The sequence below is a fragment of the Rana temporaria genome, chromosome 2 (assembly GCF_905171775.1).
Source record: "Rana temporaria chromosome 2, aRanTem1.1, whole genome shotgun sequence".
Lineage (NCBI taxonomy): Eukaryota > Metazoa > Chordata > Amphibia > Anura > Ranidae > Rana > Rana temporaria.
In genome coordinates, this window is record NC_053490.1 from 462,484,629 (window position 1) to 462,502,518 (window position 17,890).

A 17,890-nucleotide genomic window follows, 5' to 3' on the forward strand; every position below is an offset into this window, starting at 1 on the left:
GTTGGGTGTAAGGTGTGTTCGATCACCTTTTTAATTTCTTCTGAATAGGTAAACTTATACTTTCACCACTTCTATGGCCTCATGGACACAGCCTGTTTGAGGCTTATGATGTAAATTGCAGGCATATTTCAACACCCGGGAGAGACGACTGCAACATACACCTGCCATAGTAATGAATGGCTGTATGCTAAGCTTGCATAAGCTCATCTAGCTGTTGTTTTTTTGTCCTGCAGAGATCTTCAATCAACAACTATGAAACCAGAAGTCCCAAAAGGGACTCCTGATACCAGGCAGAAAGAACCGAGTTGCCTATAGCAGAGTAGGGAGGGGGGTTTACTAGCAGCCAATACTGCCCATAGGCAGTGCCATGTTTTTTTTTTTCTACCTAGGTTCTACTCCTGAAGGTGGCGCTATAAACCCTACAATGAAGATACTGGAAGAGCCGTGTTCATCAATGAGTATAAGAGAAATACACCCTCACTTTGTCAGAAGTCTCCAAAGGCCCATGTTCCTATATGCAGCTGTTACCCATAAATAAAAAGTTAGAGCTTCCTTTACCTTAGTGCAGTCCTCCTTCACTTACCTCATCCTTCCATTTTGCTTTTAAATGTCCTTATTTCTTCTGAGAAATTCTCACTTCCTGTTCTTCTGTCTGTAACTCCACACAGTAATGCAAGTCTTTCTCCCTGGTGTAGAGTGTCGTGCTCGCCCCCTCCCTTGGACTACAGGAGAGTCAGGACACCCACTATGTTGCAGATAGAGAAAGGAGCTGTGTGTTAGTGGGCGTCCTGACTCTCCTGTAGTCCAAGGGAGGGGGCGAGCACGACACTGCACACCAGGAAGAAAGCCTCGCATTACTGTGTGGAGTTACAGACAGAAGAACAGGAAGTGAGAATTTCTCAGAAGAAATAAGGACATTTAAAAGCAAAATGGAAGGATGAGGTAAGTGAAGGAGGACTGCACTAAGGTAAAGGAAGATATTTAGGCAAAAAAAAAATTGTACCTTTACAACCCCTTTAACCACTACCCGACGGCCGTACGACTTTATACGGCTGCGGGGTGGTTCTCAATCTCTAACAGGCTGTAAAAACACGGCCTGCACGCGCATCCAGCGGCGCGGGCGTCCGACGGTGGCACGCGCGTGCTCGCCACATCACTGAAATGCCGATGCGAGTGCCTGGCGGCCGTGATGTCCGTCAGGGACTCGGGATCGGCGGCTACAGGGACAAGACGTGGAGCTCTGTGTGTAAACACAGAGCTCCACGTCCTGTCAGGGGAGAGAGGAGACCGATCTATGTCCCTTGTACATAGGGACATAGATCGGTCACCTCCCCCAGTCACCCCCCTCCACCTAGAACACAATTTAGGGTACACATTTAACCCCTTCCTCACCCCCTAGTGTTAACCCCTTCAATGCCAGTCACATTTATACAGTAATTAGTGCATATTTATAGCACTGATCGCTGTATAAATGTGAATGGTGCCAAAAATGTGTCAAAGGCAAAAAAATGCTGATCGCCGCCATTAGTAGTAAAAAAATAATAATAATTCTGTCCCCTATTTTGTAAGCGCAATAACTTTTGCGCAAACCAGACGCTTCTTGCGATTTTTTTTTTTTTCCCCAAAAATATGTAGAAGAATACGTATCGCCTAGACTGAGAAAAAAAATGTTTTTTTTTTAAAAATTGGGCTATTTATTATAGCAACAAAGTAAAAAATATTGTTTTTTTTTCTTCAAAATTGTCGCTCTATTTTTGTTTATAGCGCAAAAAATAAAAACCGCAGAGGCGATCAAATACCACCAAAAGAAAGCTCTATTTGTGGGGAAAAAAAGGACGTCAATTTTGTTTGGGAGTCACGTCGCACGACCGCGCAATTGTCAGTTAAAGTGACGCAGTGCCACAAGCTGAAATTTCACCTGGTCAGGAAGGGGTATATGTGCCCAGTAAGCAAGTGGTTAAGGTTGGCTCTTAGGATCGTCACCTTCTCATCCAAACACTGAAAATGCTTCATGGTGTATTGGTAACTAAAATAACATTCATAGTGGAATAAGCTGGATCATTAATGTTTATTTGTAGGTTATTAAATACAGGGAGTCAAAGATTAATAAATGATTCTCAATGGGGCAGCCAACTCCTTGATTTGCATTGAGAGAAACAGCAGCAGAACACACTCTGTACCACTACAAAACAAAATATTCTCGTATACATAAAATCAAAGGATTCCAAAACATCACAGGTAACGGGGGGCTGAGAAAATAATCATACTCATCATTACATTGTTCAGAAAATGCCAATTGCCTGACCTAAAGTCTTCTGTATTTTTCTTAGACACTGACCAGGAATAAATATGTAGATTGGATATATTGAAAATTCAGAACTCCCAAAAGGACAGAATAAAGATCAGCTGATTTTTTAATCCCAAGGACTAAATAAAAATAGATGCACTTGTGGGAAAATGGAAACAGCTGCAGATAGTTTTCTTTTAACCCAATTACTATGGACCCAATAGCAGCCAGTACATTCCTTTCTCAGCCATTTCCAGAGAGAAGTTAATGGTGCACTGTGGGGTGCAGGGGGCGAGCTTGGCACCAAACTCCAGCCTTACCTTCAGTTTAGCTGTACAGGCTCCACTTCTTTACCGATATTGCTTACTCTGATTCGCTGGACACTATTAGATTCTCACAGTGTGCAGTATAGGCTGCAGCAGGTCAGATAGAGCCCACCTCATATCCTGGCTGGAGGACCTCCAGCATCATCTAGCGCAGGGGTCTCAAACCGGCGGCCCTCTAGCTGTTGCGAAACTACAAGTCCCATGAGGCATTGCAAGGCTGACAGTTCCAAGCATGAAGGGACTTGTAGTTTTGCCACAGCTGGAGGGTTTGAGACCCCGATCTAGCTCCTTTTCCTCCCTAACCTCACTGTCCCTGGCCCATCCTATGGAGCAGTGGTCATCAACCCTGTCCTGCAGGGCCCACTAACAGGCCAGGTTTTATGTATTACCTTGGGGAGATGCAGACTAGAATACTGCAATTACTGAGGAGCAAATGATATCACCTGTGATGTATTTCAGTTATCTTGCAAACCTGGCCTGTTAGTGGGCCCTGCAGGACAGGGTTGATGACCACTGCTATGGAGGGTCCAATTGGTCGGACTGACCGTGTGAAAGGGGCCCAAGGCTGCTTTCACTCTCATGAATTGCATTTTACCTACACCACGGGTGCAACACAGTGTGCCTTTGGCTTTCCTGCACTTTGTAATATACTTCTATTATATTCTGCAGGTTTGGTGCACTTTCAGAAAGCTCACCAAACTCGCAGTAATAACAGAAGTCTATGGCTCAGTGCAGGTAACCCACAGGTAAACTGCTCTGCACATGCAGATCAGTTTGAAAGCAGCCCAGTAACCATTCCAGAACAGATATGCCCATATATACATTGTGATGTTAGTAATAAACTTACCTTTATTAACAGTATTATAGTCCATCCCAGAGCAGGAGATTGCAGGCCACTGGTTGGGCACCCCTCTGGGTTAAGCAGTGACTTGTTGAAAAAGTTGGATCTGCTTATGATATATGTACCGATTCCTAGAATGACCTTGAAGTATATTTTCCCAATGTGTACTGGCATATTATAGTGCTATTAATTGTATCTAGGGCCGAAACAACTAATCGACAACTAATCGATTATGAAATGAATCTATTACAATTTTCATAATCGATCAGTAACATAATGGGGTTAAAAAAACTAAAATTAGCCTTTGTAGTACAAAAAAGCAAATCGCTATAGTAATTATAACTTTCACTGTCCCACAGTAAAAAAAATGAACCCCTTACAGTAACGATTATTTGCTCTTTTTGTACTTTTTTGTTTTTTTAACCCCATTATGTTACTAAACATCTCAGGCTGGGGTCACACCTCGGTTTTTTGGTGCTTTTTGCAGAAACACACTACAGTTCACATGTTTTCCTATGGGACACGTTTACATCCATGATTTTTTTCAGCTGCTGCGTATTTGGAAAGGGTTATAAAATGGAGAAAATTGCGCATGCCAAACGTGAAAAATAAAAAATATGAAAAGCTGCGACTTAAAAGATGTTATACAACATCAAAATACATATAAAAGAAAAGTCGCGACTTTTCTTTTCTTGTATTTGGAAAGGGCAAGAACTTTTTAATGCAAAACGGTGCCATTTTGTTTTTTTTTGGTTCAATATACTTCAATGGAAAAGCATGCAATGTGTTTTTGCGGCAATTTGTGTTTTGTAATCTGCCCAAAAAAAAAATGTAAAATGCTATTTTTTAAGGCTATTATCCAATTAATCTAAACAATAATCGGCCAACTAAGCTTAGTTGCAGCCCTAATTGTATCATAATACTAGCATGGCACGATAGGATGGTACGATAGCACTTAATGGCGTAGTATAGCAACAATTATGTAACCATCTCCTGTATAGAAGGGACAATAGGACACCTCAGGGTCAGCGTTTTTGTAGGTCACGGAAATTTTCAGCAGCCGTTTCATCCTTATAATTTCTCAGAAGGATGTTTTTGCCATATAAATAGAATAAAAAGAGATACAAAGAATGCAAGACAACTCAAATAAATAGCAGCATATTTCTTTTACTCAGCAATGAGGAGAATGGCAATGAAGTAAGAATAAAAGTCTGTGTTCTGATAAACAAACTACTGCATGTTTCATAGACTTTCATTTATAGTATTCTTGTGAATCATTTACACTTTAACAAAATACAAGGGATATGGAAGGGTTTAATTAAGGAAAACATTATTTTTAAGTTACTATGAGCCAAGCAATAACTTTATTAATTTAAAAACTAAACCTGACTAGTTGATGAATCATTGGGCGGGAGTCCACGATTTCCATTAAAAAAAGAGTGTTTGTGGAAGGCGGTATCTCAGTATACATGCACCATGCCATACAGGAAGGTCCAGAACAGGACGTAGGTAAACAAGCCGCCAACAAGCCCGCCAGTGAGCAGCGGCCTCCGTGATTTGAAATATTTATTCCATCGTCGTCCGGACTTTAATACCAGGAGCAGGGAGAGAAGGAACGAGGCAAGGAAATAAAAAACGAAACCGTACAAGGCCGTCAATCCAAGGATCCCAGCTGTGGCCCCAGACAGGGCCGAGACGGATGTCCTGCAGTAATCTAGGACAGCGGCGTTCCCTCGAACTGCAGATTCACTGATGAACTGTGGTCCTTCTCTCTTCATTACTATGGCGGCCATTGCTGCAAGTATATGGATTCCTGGTACAGCTATAGGACAGAAAAGAATAATCAGGTAAAGGTTATATAACCACTCTGAGAATAACTGAGCAAAGCATTCTGATATGCAGGAACTATCAGAATTCATCTTTTAAAAAATGTTTTGCTTTTAACCCTCAATTCCACATGGAAACAAGCAAACAAACACCCTAAAGTGGGGCTCTTCCACACCGCAAGGGTTAAATGCTCATTAGCTCCATGGGAAGAAGAAAAGGTTGTTTTACTTTTTTCTCACTTCAGTAGGCTTTGGTGCTCTCCTCTCATTCCTGACACTCATTGTGGACAGTTCCTTAAAGCGGGGGTTCACTCAAAAATCAACTTTCTGCCATTAGATCCAGCATACTGCTGACATCTGCAGTATGCTGGGTTTTTTTTTTTGTACTTATCGTTTTATCACCCGTTGTTATCCGGCTCCGAGCGGGGATTCCTTCCGGGTATAGGCGTTCCTAAGCCAAGCGGAGTTGATTGACGGGCTGCTAAAGCGCGTCACGCCTTCCGAAAATACCCAAAGTGGCACTCGGGTGTTTACAGCGCCTGCGCAGTCAGCTCTACACGGCAGGCGCCGTATAGCGCCGTAAACACCCGAGTGTCACTAAGGGTCTTTTCGGAAGGCGTGACGCGATTTAGCAGCCCGTCAATCAAATCCGCTTGGCTTAGGAACGCCTAATCCCCACAGAAATCCCTGCTTGGACCCATCAGGGTTTACTTCCTCGTTTTTTCCCCCCCCTGCAAAGCAAAATCATAATGGGCTAGTACATCGCATACTAACTCATTAAGTGGCACTTACCTGCAAACGAAACCCACATTGTCTGCATGTATCTTCACCCCTCTTCCTTCGGGCCGGGACTGGCCGGAGTTGCGCGACATCACTTCCACACATGTGCACTGAAGCAGTGAGTCATGGCACTTGCTAGTGAAGAAACGGCACGGAGAGACGTTTTTTCACAGCGCATGTGCTGATAATGTCGGTGCAATCGTAAATATCTCCTAAACTGTGCAGGTTTAGGAGATATTTTTAGTACCTACAGGTAAGCCTTATTATAGGCTTACCTGTAGGTATAAGTGGTGTAACAGAGTTTACAACCACTTTAAATCCTAAGTACAGGTTATAAAAGTCTGTCTGTGTCACACAGTATCTCACAAAAGTGAGTACATCCCTCACATTTTTGTAAATATTTTATTATATCTTTTCATGTGACAAAACGGAATAAATTACATTTTGCTACAATGTAAAGTAGCGAGTGTAATGTTATACAAGCTATACACTCATGACTTTACATTGTAGAAAAGTGTAATTTGTTTAGTGTTGTCACATAAAAAGATATAATAAAATATTTACAAAGGGGTGTCTTTGTTTGTACGTATGCACAGAGGTTTAAAGTGTAAGCTCACCTTTTCAGTAAAAAATGAAAAGGTGAATTAAAAACCTACACACAGTCCCCCCACGCAGTCCCTGCTGTGGGCAATTCAGTTTCTCCATCTACTCAGCCTGGTGCAGCAGTCTTGGGTTTCAAAACTGCGCTATTCTTACTCTTCTTTGCTTAGGAGATCAAAAAGGTTCTGATTGGTCAGTGTGGCCACTTACCAGCACTGACCAATCAGAAGCGTGCTGGTCCATCACAGCACCCCTATTATAGAAAAAAAAAAAAGGAACATATCTGTGGCACTGGGCTGCATGGACTGTAAAACCATCACCCACACAGGTAAGTGCAACGAGTACTAGGGAAGGTGTAGGGTGTTAGTTCACCTTTTTCTTTGAAAGATGAACAAACCCTTTAACCTCCCTGGCGGTATGATTCTTTCAGATTTTAGGCGCTGAAAGCTCTACCATTATTTTGCATGGAAATTTGGCATTTTATATTGTAGGCCTGCAATTCTTAGGAATAACTCAATCAAATCTGTCCAAACAAGAGTCTAGTAGACATCCCAGGTATAATAAAATTTGAAACACAAAATCATAAATTATAATATAATAAATAAATAATTATAACAAATAATATATTAAAAATTATTACTTTGTGTTTGATGAATTTTCCCACAAATCGCTATCGCTCAATTCTGCAAGTGATTATAATTTATTATCGCTGTTTTCTAGCTGCTCTAAAACCATTTTTGACCTAAAGGGACACTTTTTGGTTGCTATGGACAATCTACAGTTTCCAGGCAGAAAGAACAGTTTTTATTATATAAAAGTACATGTAGGGCACTGGGCAGACCACTAGGGACAAAGGGGGTGTGTATTTTTTTTTCATACAGTACATATTGTGTTCATTTACTTTTTTTAATTTGGCGCCGATCTCCGCCCCCGTGCGTCGTAACATCGCAGGGAACGGAGCTCCGCGCCACTGTGAATCGAGCGAGGACGCCGCTCGATCACACAGCGGAGAGGCATCGCAGGGACAAGGTAAGTAACTTGTGTCAGTGGACTCTGCGAGGTGATCCCTGAGTCTGGCTCAGGGTTACCGCTTTTGTTTCTGAAATTCCACCCCGAGCCAGACTCGGGAATACCACTAAGGGGCAGGGCTGTGGAGTCGGTAGATAAATGTTCCGACTCCTCAGTTTTATGTACTTCCGACTCCCCGACTCCGACTCCTCTGTATTAATATGCAAATGTATTTTATACATTCCTTGAGGGAAAGAAACGCAACCTACCACAGGACTACTGGCTGGGAAGCCAACAGTCTACTGTATTGCACAGTTTAAGCAAAAGACAAACACAATGAAAACAAAGTTTTATTAATTTTTTTTCCCCCATAGTCATGTTTAAAGTTTAAGCTAACAATCGGAGTTTACACGTTTTTATAGCCTTAGCTAAATGACAGCAGTTTTTCCAATGGTTTACAGCTTCAGTCTTGAACTATTGGCCCTCCATTCCCTTCACTTATACAAGTGTCTCACTCTAGTCCTGCAAAAAACATATTTATTTAATCCCTTATCAGTGAGAGGCTAGGTTACACATGGACGCTGCGTTCCCTGTAAAAGCAGAACACAACACTATGGAAAGTATAAGTATTGCCGCTCCTAATTGTGCGTTGCGTGCCATATAGTGAAGCACATGAAAAGCATGCTTCTTCATGGACACTTAACGTGTTCGTTTTGCGGTTACGTGAGGCACTGCATGCATTGGTCTTTATTCTTACAGTAGAGAAGTCATTAATTATAACTTTTTGTGAATTGGGACATTTAAACTTGCTTTTTTTTTTTTTATTCCAATCTAAATTTAGTAGGAGTCGGAGTCGGTGCATTGTTTGCCGACTCCAGGTACCCAAAATTTCCCCCGACTCCGACTCCACAGCCCTGCTCAGGGGGGTCGGCTTTTATATGTGAGCACACTGAAAAGATATCACAGTGTTACATATTCCTACATACATCGCATCTCCTTCCCATGACAGTATTAGTGTACAAGTTTTTTTCGGCATGCCACTTAAAGTGGTTGTAAACCCTTTACAACCACTTTATGCTACAGGTAAGCCTATATTACGGCTTACCTGTAGCTACACAAGATATCTCCTAAACCTGCACGGTTTAGGCGATATCCCCCTGTGTCTGCATGTGCTGATGTACTCGGCACATGCACACTGGGGAAAACTGAAGCAATGGCACCTATGTGCCGTTGCTTCAGTCCGTGTTGCGTTATCGGCAGCTCCAGCCAATCACAGCGCTGGAGCCGCGATACCCGGAAGTAAGCGTCGGGAGAAATGTCGGCAGCTGGAGGGGGAGACAAGGACCACTGTGAGGGCTTCGATCTCAGGTAAGTAATAATGAGCTAGTATGCCAATTGTCTTGCAGGTTTTTTTTTAGGGTTTACTTCCTCTTTAAGCTGGCCTTGGAACAATATTCACCCAGTTTAGCCCAATTTCTAGAGCTCTCCCCGCTGTCAGAATACAATAGTACAGAAGGGGGATTCTCACATTCACCTCAAAATGTATGCATGGGGGGAAATTGGGTCATTTTTTTCATTCAACCCACTGGTTGAACAAGATGAAAAAACGGAATCATCCATAGGCTGCTCTGGTGTGCTGCATTTCATTGATTAGTAAATCGTTTGTCACAGTACTTTATTTTAAAAATAATTGTCACCCCTTTTTTTTAAAGTTTTATCTGCTTCTATTTTACCTTCCCTGGTTCCTCCTTTTATTCCTCATAAACCTAATGCCATTTTGAAAGCGATTTTAAAAAGTCTTGTTTTTTGTTTAAAAATAACCAACATGCTATACTTACCTGCTCTGTGTAATGGTTTTGCACAGAGCAGCCCGAATCCCCTTCTTGGGTCCCCTGCCAGCACTCCTGGCCCCTCCCCTTTGCCGAGTGCCCCCAGAGCAAGCAGCTTGCTCTGGGGGTACCCAAGCCGAACTGCTGCTCTGTGTGTCCATTCAGTTGGCACCACCCCCACTCTCATTGGCTCACTGACTTTGACAGCAGCAAAAGCCAATGCGAGTCCGCTGCTGTCTCGGCCAATGAGGAGGGAGAGTCCTGGACAGCCAAGACTCTCGTGCAACATCACTGGATTGAGATGGCACTCAGGTAATAGGGAGGCTGCTACCCACAGAAGGTTTTTATCTTAATGTAGAGAATGCATTAAGATAAAAAAAATATATAGACAAATGACGGCAGGCAGGATCCCCTCTCATTCTGGGACGACGTCATACGACAACATCTCGTGTGCTGTGCCAAGATCTCGGCAGCGACCCCGATTTCAGTAAAGAGACGATAACATGGCTCTTTACCCATGTGATCGGCTGTGTCCAATCACATGTAAACATAGAAGTGCCATTTATCGGCTCTCCTTGCCTCACACGGACAGAGCCGATCAGCGGCATTTCCTCACAGGAGAGACCTGTACAAATAATCAGGGCACTGATCATCAGTGCTGCCCCAACAATGCCCATCAGTGCCTTTTCATCAGTGCAGCCCAGTGAAGGAGACAAATTACTTATTTACAAAGTTTTCTGACAAATAGACTTTTTCCCCCCTTCAAATTTTTCAGACTTTTATTTTTTATTTTTTTTTAGCAAAAAAAATTTAAAACCGGTGGTGAATACATATGACGAAAAGTAATTTGGGTACAGTAACGAATGAACGTGTAATTGTCATTCAAAGTGCGACAGCGCTGAACATTGGCCTGGCAGAAAAGGGGGTAAAAGTGCCCAGTATTGAAGTGGTTAAATAAAACCTATTTACAATACATAGATTTATTTTAATTGCATTGCTGTCCACTGACATCATTTGATCTCTGCACTTCTCTATTCATTCAGGCAGATCCTGGTGGCTGGGAGGGGCCTGTACATAGCTTCCTGAAAACATGACAGCGCCAGCCTCAGTACTCACCCCAAGAGCTTTCACCTTTGACAAGCAGTGGGCTGGCTCTTGGGAAGAGTTGTGCAAATATTAAAATGCCTCGATAGGTGAATGTCAGTCTGTGGGAGTTCCTAGGCAGATAGTAATTACATGCAGACCACCCTGGGTGACATTCACACATAAGGGTACTTTCACACTGGGGCGGTGCGGGCATCAGTGGCAAAGCGATGCTCATTCTAGCGGCACTTTTCGCCCGCTAGCAGGGTGCTTTTACCCCCGCTAGCAGGCAAAGAAATGGTTAGCGGTGCTTTGGCAGCGCTGCCCATTCATTTCAGGGGTGGTGGAGGAGCAGTGTATACACCGTTCTTCCACCGCCCCAAAGATGCTGCTTCCTAGGGATGAGCTCCGGCGTGTTCGCACACGACATGTGCAGAGCCCGCCAGGAAGTCAGCACTGCGCTAATCACAGGCAGGGAGACATTGCAGCCGCGCGTCGGGACAGAGATCAGGAAATTTCTCACTGCCTGTGATTAGCGCAGTGCCGACTTCCTGGCGGGCTCTGCACACGGAGTGTGCGCACTTTCCAGGCGCTATTCTTAGCGCTAAAAACGCCTGAAAAGCACCCCAGTGTGAAAGGGGTCTAATACCGATCTTCTCCCTGCACAGCTATCCAGGGCTCCCCCCAAACAGCTGTCTTATTCAAAAAGTTTGGTGAATGAATGAACTACAAGTACCATCAATGAACTGCAATGTTTCTGGTGATCGCTCTCACAGTCTATGGATTATTTGTGCAATTCAGTAATTGGCTGCCTGCATCTCTCAACTTTCCTCGTCTCCTCCAATGACAGCCCTGTACAACATCAGGGCCGATCACGGCGGAGTATGGGGTGTCACATGACTGGCTGCCATTACTGATGACCCCCCCCCGTGTGTCATGTACATGGATTGTATTGGATGTGATCATACATGTAGAGACATTATAGATCAGGCCCAGTGTATTCCCCCCATATGACAGCGCAATGTACAGAGAGATGTGGGGGAGGGTAATCATTCAGCGCTGACAATGGCAGGATCCGGTGTTCAGTCCCTGAGCCGGTCACCGGCATTGAACTCCCCCTCCCCCGTACTATACTCTGACAGGTCACCTCCAATAACACTCTCACGTCCCGCTCACCTCTATGAAGGACTCTTTCCCGCTGACAACCCGGCAGCCCCAATCCTTCTTCTTATCCGAGACCACCGGCCGGATCCTACAGGGAGACCGCTGCCATCTTGACTACAGACAGGAAGTAACCTTTCACCTCTATTAGTATGGCGGAAGAGAACCCTATTCCATGCTGTGCGGGAGGAGGCGGCGGCCATCTTAGTTGGGGCAGCGTCTTCTACGTCACATAACATGTGGGCGTGCCGGGGGAGGAGCCTGGGTATACCAGTGTGAACAGTACAGGGATCAGACTCTTCGCCATTATAATTATTCTGTTTGGAACTTCCACTTCCTAAATTGTAAACTTTCACTTTCTTCCTGCCCAGGCCAATTTTCAGCTTTCTGCGCTGTTGCACTTTGAATGACAATTGCGCGGTCATGCTACACTGTACCCAAATGATGTTTTTATCTTTTTTTCCCACACAAATAAAGTATTTTTTTGGTGGTATTTAAAGTGGAAGTCTAGAAAAAAATGGGACCTCTGCTGTCCGGATTCCCCCCCCCCCCCTCCAATGTCCATTTGGCACCTTTCAGGGAGGAGGGGGTAGCAGATACCTGTGTAATACAGGTATTTGCACCCACTTCCGGGCATAGACCCCAGCAAGTCTACGCCATGTCCCCCCTCGCTGTCTTCTGGGAAACACACGGGTCCCAGAAAACAGCAGGGACCAGTGGGATCACGCAGCGCGAGTCAAGCATGCTCAGTATGGAGCCAGGAAGTGAAGCCGCAACACTTCATTTCATGATTCCCTTACCGAAGATGGCAGCGGCAGCATCCAAGGACCAAGGGATGGGTCGGCCCCTGGTGCCAACATTACGGGCGCGCTGGACATATAAGTGTACTTATTTTAAACAAAACTGACTTTAAAAAAAAAAAAAATTGGCAGACCTCCGTTTTAATCACTGCTGTTTTTTTTTATTGTAGCGCCCTGCACCTGTTGAACAGGCGCTGCTGTAAATTTAGAGGTAAAAAGGCTGTTTGATCCTGTCTTCTCTGATCCTCTCCTTCTTCCACAGTCCCCAATCCATCTCCTGATAGAACAGAGCCTTTGGAGACACTCTGCACATGCTCAGTTTGGTGTGTTTTGTTTTTTTCTTGGGAGAGTGCATGTGATCAGCACAGGGCCAATCAGCACTGTCCAGAGTCCAGACAGAGGGTCAGGGTTCTCAGGGGAGAATAAAATCTCCTCCTACAAGTTTTAATTAGTGTTCATCTGGACACTGATAGCAGTCACAAGACTACTATATACCGCTGATGAGAAAAGGTATTTAGCAGTTTATATTTACTAAAATAAATGCATTTCCATGTTCTGTGGGAGAGCAGATATAGTGAATGCAGGTTCTGGGTTTAGTAACACTTTAATGTCACCTAGGGACTCCAAAAAGACTGAGCAAGCACAGATCATGCTTGATCAGCGCCACCCCTAGCCAGTACTGTCGGGGAATAGCAGCTTTGAACCCAGAAGTGATATAATTGTAGCGCTACCCCCGGAGGAGCCGCTGGTTAGATTTGGGATCGGCGTATTGAAGTTACCTCTATACTGTGTCTAGGGGTGATGGTAGTGTTGAGAGCAGTAACAGAATGTCCAGAACCGTTGGTTGACGTTTTCAATGCTTTATTTTCCCGGTCAAACACGACCAACATGTCAACTTGAGGTAGACAGGATAGGTTGGTGAAGGAAGAGCAACTTCACAGAATCAGGCTATGGATAGTAAAGGCAGTCCTGCCCTTTAGCAATTGTATTCGTCTCGTCGCTACTCCAGCCGGAGTGGGTAAAGTGCCCCCTGGACAGACCTCTCTCACAGGCCTGGCAGCCAGAGTGCCACTTAAAGCTTCTGGGAGGAACAAGTCTCTGCCACCGACTTGGCTCTAATTAAATTGGGATGTTAAGGTGAGACCTCTGCCACAGGCCTAGCGCTTGAAAGTTTGAACGATAGAGAAAATCCTCCCAGCTTGTCTTTGGGGTCACTGACTGACAGTTTGAATGTGACCTGTCAATGTCCGGTTACCCAGATCCCCAGTGGTTCGTTCAAGCCCTGTTGGATCACCTGCCTCCGGGTTCTCCTCAGACCGATCCCCCACCGAACAGCACCCAGCCTGGGATCTCCTCAATAGGTATGGGAACCCAGTAAGTCACTGGGCAGCATCAGTTGCTCCGGGCTATGAGAGCCCAGAGTCAGGAACTCCGCGTAGCACGCGACCCCGGCCTGGTAGGCCATAGTGGTGGGGCCCGTGATGTGCGCACACCCTAAAGGTGGGTGCTGCACCTGAAACCAGGAACCCGCAAAGAACCCCGAACAACGGCCTCCACCACAGAAATACCCCTCCCCAGCATGCCCCGCAAGGGAAAACTCCCCTAATTGGCTGCTGGGAACAAGCGGTTCTGCCTGGACCCCCTCTGGCACCACCTGCCGCCCAGAGATGAGACTGCATCTCTGGGGCACAGACTGACCCACATAACAATCCAGATTTGGCGGCAGCCAAATTGAACAAATTAAGGAAAGAGAGCAACATAACTCTCTCATTCCCCCACTAAATTTAAATATAGCACCTGTACGAAAGTACACAGGCGCTACATAATATTTATATAATAATAGAAGTAGCTCCACCAAGTGACACTCGTCCTGCCCTTCCTAGGCCTTCAGGTGGGACAGCAAAGCCGAGGATACATGGTGAGGGGACAATACGTTCTGGTGCTTGAGAAAGAGATCCAGCAGCTTTGCAGCCATCCAAATCACTTTCCGAAGATGGAACTTCCCCTCTCACTTCCTTTTTGTGTCTGCCAGACAGGAAGTGCAGTGAAGGGAAATCTCCATGACAGAACTTAACCCTTCCCTACTTTAAAAAAATTAAGAATTTTACTTCACTTATTGCTGTGATGACAATCTAGAATATTATTGTGCGCACATTCGCTCTATACAATTCCATGCAGTTGTATGGACAGCCTAAGATAACTCAGTAGAGGGTAAAAATTGGTCTACAAACCGAGTCTAGTGGACAGGGAATCAGCTCTTTGCTTGCCTTTAAAGCAGACCTTTGGTCATGTTTTCATCTTTCCATCTATTAAATCTTCTGCCCTTGTTGTTTTGACTTTGGATAGTAAAAACATTTTTTTCTGCCAGTAAATACCTTATACAGCCCACTTCCTGTTTCTTGTCTGGTAAAAAGCCTAGGCTTATGACATCATGCACAGCTCTCTCTCTCTCACTCACGTGAGAGTTTGCCAAAAAGGGAGGGGGTGAGTCATAAGAGGGCCAATGAGAGCTGCAGAGCTGGAGGTGTGTCTGTGTAAATCCAGGAAGTGAACAGGCAGCAGCTTCAGCTGCCCACAGTTAAAATGGTTGCAGCCAGACTTAGTGGAGGGAAATTTCTGCAGCATATTTGGCAAGTACAGAATCACAGTATATATAAAATAATATGGAAAGTGGTTGAAGGAAAGCTTTTATGTGAGCAGACAGTAGTTCCTCTTTAACCAGCCTTTGAAGCACTATTCCTCTTATGGTAGTATGGTAGTTTTCCATTATCTGTGCCCCTTTCTGATGATCATGTGCTGGTCGGAGCGGAGGGAATATTTCTTCAGTTTCGGGTGCATGCCCACCCAGCTCCGCTCGCATGTTCTTCTGCCTTGGCTCAAGTCCCGGCCAGCCACCTGCCTGATTATCTCCTTGACTTCCCCGGCGGAGTGATCTTCCTCCACTTCCCACCCAGGAGTAGCCGGGGCCCGGAGAGTGAGACTTGACAGCCTGAGAGGCGGGCGGCAGCAGCGACGGGCAGAGAGTTGCCGATTGCCGCCATTACTAGTAAAAAAAAAAATATGTCCCTGGATTTCATTTAAAAAATCTGGTCACCTTATCTTATGGAGCATTATTTGTCCCACCAACACCAGCAATGAGGCACTATTCAAAGCACTGACACCAACAATGAAGCACAATGAAGGAGCATCTTCCATTGATACCTATGGGGCACTATTCATCTCATGAACATCAATGATGGGGCACTATTCCTTCAAATGACATTAATAAAAAGGCACTATTCATTCCAATGACACCAACAACAATGGGTCACTATTTCTTCCACTGACACCAATGATGGACACTACTTCTCTCACTGATATTAACTATGGAGCTCTATTTTTTCAAATTACATCAATAAAGGGCACTATGCTTTCCATTGACACCGAGGATGGGGCATTAATCCTCATACTGACACCAATGATGGGCATTATTTCTCCCAATGACACCAATGATAGGACACTATTCCACTGATAGAAATGATAGGACACTATTCCACTGATAGAAATGATAGGACACTATTCCACTGATAGAAATGGTAGGACACAATTCCACTGATAGAAAATGATAGGACACTATTCCACTGATAGAAAATGATAGGACACTATTCCACTGATAGAACATTATTCCACGGATAGAAAATGATAGGACACTATTCCACTGATAGAAATGATAGGACACTATTCCACTGATAGAAATGATAGGACATTATTCCACTGATAGAAATGATAGGACACTATTCCACTGATAGAAATGATAGGACACTATTCCACTCATAGAAAATGATAGGACACTATTCCACTGATAGAAATGATAGAACACTATTCCACTGATAGAAATGATAGGACACTATGCCACTGACACCAACGATAGGTCTCTATCCATTCCACTGACACTGACACTGACATCATTCACATTGTAAAAACCGATTGACATCAATCGTAGTGTTGAGGCATTCATCTTGCTGACATCAGCCATGGGCTACTATTTCTGTTACTACTGTGTTTCCCCGAAAATAAGCCCGGGTCTTATATTAATTATGCCAACAAAAGACACAGTAGGGCTTATTTTCGGGGTAGGTCTTACCATGTAATGTGCTGTCTTCTCTCCCCCTCTCCCTCCCTGCCTGTCAGGAATCCCAAGTGTGAACCGAGTTAAAATGCTTGTACAATCCTATAATCCACTCTATTACAGTATTATATAATATACAATGTGTGCGTTTCTGTAATATAATTGTGCCAAATACATTTGTTATAGCGTCGCTCTGCACTTCTGTTACCCGCCGGAGCTCTTTTCCCTGCAATTATATTACAGAAACACACACATTGTACATTATATACTACTGTAATATAGTGGATTAGAGGATTTTACAAGCATTTTTAACTAGGGCTTATTTTCGGGGTAGGGCTTATATTGCAACCCTCCTGGGAAAACAACGCTAGGTCTTATTTTCAGGGTAGGTCTTATTTTTGGGGAAACAGGGTATTGATAACAATTCATTTCCATGCAGCCTTGATAGGAACTAAAATATGTCTCCCGGGGAAGCAAATTGCAAGTAGATTTTTATTACGGTAGATGAAGATTGCAAAATCAACTGTCAACAAAGGGTTCGATGAGCAGTAAAAATGATCAATGGATGAATGTTTGAGGGTTGTTAGCACAGGGGACAGTATGTCTCCCTCCATTGGTATTAACTATCCACACTTGTCACATGCTTGCTGGTGGAAGTATTGTTACGGTCATCCTGTGTGATCATGTGATTGTTAAAATACTAAACTCTCATCTTGGAACAGGAATTCATTTTTATGACTTCTTGATGGATCAAAGGTGCAATTTCCTGGGAACTACCTGAAGGGATGGGTCCAAAATTGGAAAAGAAATCCTTGTGTGAAAGAGTGGAAGGACGTGTTAACCTAGAGTAGGGTGACCAGACATCCCCAGTTTCAGGGGACAGTCCCCTGATTGAGGACACTGTTCCCGGACCAAGTCTGTCCCTGGTTTTGTAGCCAGATTGGATTTAATAGGGGGCAGGGGCAATTTCAAAGACAGTCAGTGCAGAATTAAAATTTGAATGAAACACCCCCGCTCCGCCGTGCCTACTAGCTTAGGGGGGTTGTAGTTTTCCCATTATCTGTGCCCCTTTCTGATGATCATGTGCTGGTCAGAGCGGAGGGAATATTTCTTCAGTTTCGGGCGCATGCCCATTCAGCTCCGCTCGCGTGTTCTTCTGCCTTGGCTCAAATCCTGGCCAGCCACCTGCTTATCTCCTTGCCTTCCCTGGTGGAGTGATCTTCCTCCGCTCCCCATCCAGT

General features: G+C 44.3%; 1 protein-coding gene across 1 annotated transcript; it reads right to left on the reverse strand.

Moving 5' to 3' along the window:
* Positions 1 to 4,601: 4,601 nt before the first annotated feature.
* Positions 4,602 to 11,910, reverse strand: EMC6 (ER membrane protein complex subunit 6). Its single transcript, XM_040338633.1, has 2 exons — positions 11,757 to 11,910; positions 4,602 to 5,276 (listed from the first exon to the last, which is right to left on the reverse strand). Exon 2 carries the CDS (start codon positions 5,245 to 5,247, stop codon positions 4,915 to 4,917), a length of 333 nt encoding a protein of 110 aa, XP_040194567.1. The 5' UTR covers positions 5,248 to 5,276; positions 11,757 to 11,910; the 3' UTR covers positions 4,602 to 4,914.
* Positions 11,911 to 17,890: the final 5,980 nt, after the last annotated feature.

Bases quoted from the DNA above. Each gene is read 5' to 3' on its own strand.
- EMC6 (XM_040338633.1), bottom strand. From the start codon at position 5,247: ATGGCCGCCATAGTAATGAAGAGAGAAGGACCACAGTTCATCAGTGAA.